The sequence below is a fragment of the Nannobrachium achirus genome, assembly GCF_963921795.1.
Source record: "Nannobrachium achirus genome assembly, chromosome: 23".
Taxonomy (NCBI): domain Eukaryota; kingdom Metazoa; phylum Chordata; class Actinopteri; order Myctophiformes; family Myctophidae; genus Nannobrachium; species Nannobrachium achirus.
In genome coordinates, this window is record NC_137830.1 from 47,715,842 (window position 1) to 47,721,343 (window position 5,502).

The 5,502-nt window shown below is 43.2% G+C and overlaps 1 protein-coding gene across 1 annotated transcript in view; it reads left to right on the plus strand.

Moving 5' to 3' along the window:
- Positions 1-2,852, plus strand: part of LOC308308643 (YY1-associated factor 2-like) — a 33,736-nt gene extending 30,884 nt beyond the window's left edge. Inside the window, exons 3-4 of the mRNA XM_080754082.1 lie at positions 61-219; positions 2,408-2,852. Coding sequence (XP_080610208.1) covers positions 61-219; positions 2,408-2,816 — 568 coding nt within the window. The 3' untranslated portion in view covers positions 2,817-2,852. The remainder of the gene's footprint in view (positions 1-60; positions 220-2,407) is intronic.
- The last annotated feature ends 2,650 nt before the right edge of the window (positions 2,853-5,502 follow it).

The following is a 5,502-nucleotide window of genomic DNA, read 5'->3' on the forward strand; positions in this document are numbered from 1 at the left end:
CATCTCTCTCTCTCTCTCTCTCTCTCTCTCCCCCTCCCTCCCCCTCCCTCCCTCTCTCAGGAAGCCTCGTCCAGTCTCTCAGCTGGTGTCCCAGCAGCAGGCCACGCAGCAGTTTGCATCGCCCACACAACCCAAGAAGGAGAAGAAGGAGCGACCGGAGAGAGAGAAGAGCGACAGAGAGCCCGCGCTTAAGAAGAACAGCAACCACAAAAAGATGAGGTAACCACGCTGTTGACCAGAGGATGAAAGGGGATATTATGGGAATGTATACGCAATGAATGCATTAACTTGTACCAATTCATTTGTGTTTACTACAAATCGTCCTATTATTATTATTATTAATATTATTATTACCCATCTTCTTTTTTTTAACCTAGTATTTTGGGTCAAACATTCGGATGAAATGGCAGATCTACGCACCATGACCCATTGTGAGCTTGTAGATCGGATTTCTAATTAATGTAAACTACAGCCTTACTTTTCCTGGAAGGTTGGCGAATTATTCCTTTTTAACCCATTTAGGCCTGACCTAAGTTTTCTGAAAAACTTCAAATATTTTTCAAAAATTACAAAAACAAATATGTTGCTACATACTGTACATGTACTGTACTACACTAAAGCGTGTTCCTGGCCTGGGGGAAGGAGAGAAGCAGAGCGATGTAAAGAGAGTGTTGACAACCGAAGTCCAAAATGCTCGATCGTCACGTGATTCACGGTCCGATTGTTCAGTGGCATTGATTCAAATTGATTCACATGTGATGATAATATACTGCATATAGGTTTAGTAAGGGTAAATGGCTATCAATTCACTATTGTGAATTCTTCTGGGCAAGGAAATTAAACATCTCTTTTAAAGGTGTATCACAGACTATTCTGCTGCAAGTCACTAACTTACAATAACAAATGAGAGGTTCCATGATCTGCCATTGCTGAAAACCGTTCTTTTGGAGTGATTAGAGTTGTTGCTACTCTCTCTTTATATCGCTGTGTGTGCAATGTTGTTTTTGACAGCAAATTTTGATTTAGTTTTAGTCATAGTCTTTTGAATAAAATGTAATTTAATTTTAGTCATAATTTAGTCACCTGAAAAGTTTTAGTTTTAGTCTAATTTTAGTTGACTAAATATCATATGTTTTTAGGCGACTAAATCTACAGTTGATTTTGTCAAGTGAAATGTATTTTGGCAGGCCTTAATGACTGATTTTACACTTGGTTGTGTGCTGTAAATAGCAGATCTACAAGCTCACAACACGTCGCAGCGCGCCACGTTGTGAGCTTGTAGATCGGCTATTTTCAGCACGCAACACCTGAGAGTAACCAAACATAAAATCACTCTCTTCTTCACTAGTCCCTCTAGTCTAGTTTTTATTTTGTTGACGAAATTGTCAACATATTTAGTCTTAGTTTTAGTCAACACAGCTTAGTTTTTATTTCGTTTTTATTTAGTTTTCGTCAGTGAAAAAAACGCAGTCAACACACATTTTTCGTCATAGTTTTAGTCGATAAAATCAACACTGTCGCTGTGGGGATGTTCCTGTGATACAGATGAAACTATATCAGAGTACCCGTATTTTCCGGACTATAAGGCGCACTTAAAAGCCTTTAATTTTCGCAAAGACCTACAGTGCGCCTTATAGTCCATTGCGCCTTATATATGGATCATTCATTGACATTGACATTCCCTTTAGCACAGCTCCATCTGTTGGATGCATAATGCAACGGTAGCGTCTATTATGTGCGCCTTATAGTCCGGTGCGCCTTATATATGAAAACAGTTCGAAAATAGACCATTCATTGACAGTGCGCCTTATAGTCAGGTGCACCTTATAGTCCAGAAAATACGGTAGTCATTTGATGATGCTCTTTGACGCTACTAGCATTTGGAATCCAACAAAGCACAAGGAGCACATAGTGTTTCTGTTTTTAAAAAGAAAGGCAAAATGTGCTTGTATTAATTACAGTCCTTTTGTACGTTTTGTTGGGAGGCATGCTTGTTGTGGCTGGCTTTCGACATCCGATGATGCATTGTGTGTGCAACCAACAGCCTGTGAAGCAGTGGTTCTCAAAGTGGGTTCCGGGGACCCCCAGGGGTCTGTGAGGGGGGTTCCAGGGGCTCCCCAGCTACATCCCCAGTTAAAAATAGCGTGCTGTGAGCTTGTACATCTGCTATTTTTCAACATTTCTGAAAAATCTTGAAAGCGTTTTTTTTCCGAACGCAAATCTTCTCTTCTATTTCCTGGCGCAAAACATTTTCAGATGGGGGTCTGCGGGCAAATGTATATCAATTTGGGGGTCCTTGGCACGAAAAGGTTTGAGAACTACTGCTGTAAAGCAGTCACTGTGTTTACATACTGACCACCTGACCCAATATTATCTTTGTGTTTCTCATTCGCCCTCTAAAAAAAAGGCCGCGGTTAAAAAACATCGACCGGAGCAGCGCCCAGCACCTGGAGGTGACGGTGGGCGACCTGACGGTCATCATCACGGACTTTAAGGAGAAGGCCCGGCCTTCCTCCACCACCTCCACCCCTCCCTCCTCCTCCTCCTCCTCCTCCTCATCCTCCTCGTCCGCCTCCGCCCAGGCTGCCGCCGCCACCCCCCCCACGGTGGCACCGTCGGCACCAGCGGACCACCACCACCTCCACCAACAGCACCACCACCACCAGCAGCAGCAGCAGCAGCAGCAACACCACCCGCACCACCTCCACGCCCAGAACGGCTCCTCTGGCCCGGACAACAGCAGCACAGAGAGGGGGCTCTCTCGCTCCTCGTCGCCTCGGGGGGACGGCGCCTCCGTCAACGGGGACTCGCGCTGAACGCTGCCAACCTCCCCCACTGCCCCCGCATCACCACCCGCCTGCCCTAGTTGTATGCCCCTCGATAGCAGTGGGGGGGGGTTCCTCTACGTGCCCCCCGTAGAGTCATTTGGGCCCACCTACACGGCAAAATCAAGTGTTATGATTGAACTCTTTTACTCTTTAAGAGTTAAAGGACAACTTTAGTTTTTTACAACAAGGGTTCATATTTTAGATTGTAATTAAAGAATATATAAGATTAGTGTTAAAGGTATTTCATTTACTTCTTTCTATTCTTTTAGAGATTCTTATTTCAGTGGTTGGGGGCATGCGTACAAGTGGCTAAATATGTCATTTTACACAGAATAAGTCCATTCCCAAGATTACAACGCAACCTTTCATGGTTGGATGTGACTTATGGGGGCTAGAAGTGTTACTGTAAATAGCAATAAAGATACTGCTGGCTTATTCTAAAAAGACATATTTACCCCCATGCGTACGCATGCCCCACATTTTTGCACGGTAAACGTGATAAAATAGAACAAAGTAAATGAAAACATTTTAACACTCACTTTTTATTTTCTCTAATTACAACTCTAAAACATGAACCCTTATTGTAAAAAACTAAAGTTGTCCTTTAAATCAACGCTCTGAATTTGTCTCTGTAGCGTCCCACAAATCTCCAGTTACTGCCCAGCGTCGTCTACAACGACCACCTCAGGGGTTTCCAGGGCAGCAGGTGTGATCTCCGCCTCCTCCAGATGGAAAGAGCGAGGACATTAAGCCATAGCTCTTCTCCCATACGTTATACAACACTATACCTTAGGGCTGGGCACAATGACTATTATTACAAACGTTTTTGCCTCGATTACGATTAATGAACATTTTTGTTTTGTTTTTTTAATAGCAGATCTACAAGCTCACAATGCTGTGCGAGCTTGTAGATTGGTTAATCAGACACATTTGTTTAGTCTATTTAAAAAAAACTATTACAATTAAAAACCTGCTTCTCAATTATCCGATTAACATACATGAGTAAGATTAAAGGGATATTTCACTTTCAAATAAAAGAAAAAAATCAGGGCCCCGCATTAGAAGGTCCTAATTCGTGAGGGGGCTGTGATTTTTATTTGTTTTTTCATTACTTTTTTAATTATTTTATTTTTAAAAATAAATTATGGTTATTTTATTTAAAAGTGAAATATCCTTTTAGCCAGTTATCACTTCTAAATAATATAAGATATTATTTTCGGTTAATTGCTCAGCCCTACTACGCCCGATTCAGTCAACACATCTCCCGGTGTTCTCTCCGCTTGCACCCCTGAGTTCCCCGCCGCCCCCCGCTAGTCTGATGCTCTTGAGAAGCTCTTTTCACTTCCGGACTGGATTGTTTGTAGAGCTCAAGAAGATGTCAATCTAAAACTTGGTGCTGGTTGTTTTTCGCCCCGGGCCGGTACTGAGACTGTGCCGCTCTCGTACTGTCACAGTGAGGCGTGTTTTGACGATGTAGCGTTTCAGGCAAGGTCTGAAGCGCGCTGGTGAGGGAACCAAGCATTCGCAAATGATGTGAACACGCCCACCTCTCGGCAGGAGCGTCGGAAGGGATGTGCTGCTCATTACGTTCCTCTCCCAGCGGACGGTATTCCAGTGGAATTGCTCTGTGTGGAACGTTAAAGGATGCTGACTGTCCATCGTACCGCCAAGTATCAGTACGGCACAGTAGCTTCTACAACAGACAAACAATGGGGAAAAACCCTAGTCGTCAAGATGTTGACGTCCGATTCTGAACACGCGCATTTAAGTAGCTGTATAGTTTATAGGCTGCAATAAGATGGACTTTAGAAACTGCTGGAAATACCTCCTGCTCAATATATTGTAGTGGGGGGAGCTTTTGGAATACACTACAACCCTGTATCCTGTTTTGTCACAGGGCAACTTGAGACAAATGAATAATTGATGACGGTTATACTTCACTTTACACTGGCTTTACTCTTGTGTATTGACCATGGGGAGAGTCATAAGTACACAATACCACTGCATTTAATGAAAATCTCCTTCATCTGTGATGTCTTAATTTCTCCAGACAGATTTTAGACAAAAATAAATAAATAAATAATGTTACTTCTAGGAGGCAGTCCCTTGAGTTGGAAAGGAGTTCGTTTTGACACTACACTTACCGTTGTTTCCTGTTGAGATTGGCACATTTCACCCAGGTTTTTTCATCTCACTTCGTCTGCTGACCTCACTCGGCAACGAAATAGACAGGAAATAAACAAAAATAAAACAATTCACTGTAGGCAAGCAGTGACAACCCCATGATGTGCACTGCAATGTAGTTTCAAATGCACTACATTGCAGGCCGCTTTTTTGAGAGTGAAAAAATAAGAAGACACGTTGGACATGTTTGATCTGGGCAGCTTGCCCCAGGAAATGTGCCAAGCTCGATAAGGAACAACGGTACCTTACCATTGAACAACAGTGTGCACCTCATCCACTGCCATTCCTATCCATCTCTGGCGATAAGTGTCGTTTTGGAGAATTCTCCGCCATTTGCTGTTTTCTACAAGGGTCTCCAGTGATCCAAACACAATGGACATTGTTTGATGTCTTCACAGCCTATGCTGTGGGGGTTCCTCGGTCAGTCGACATCTCATACAGTGGGCCAAACTTGATCAATCAGGCTTTTTCCATGGCTGGGTTGGCAGAC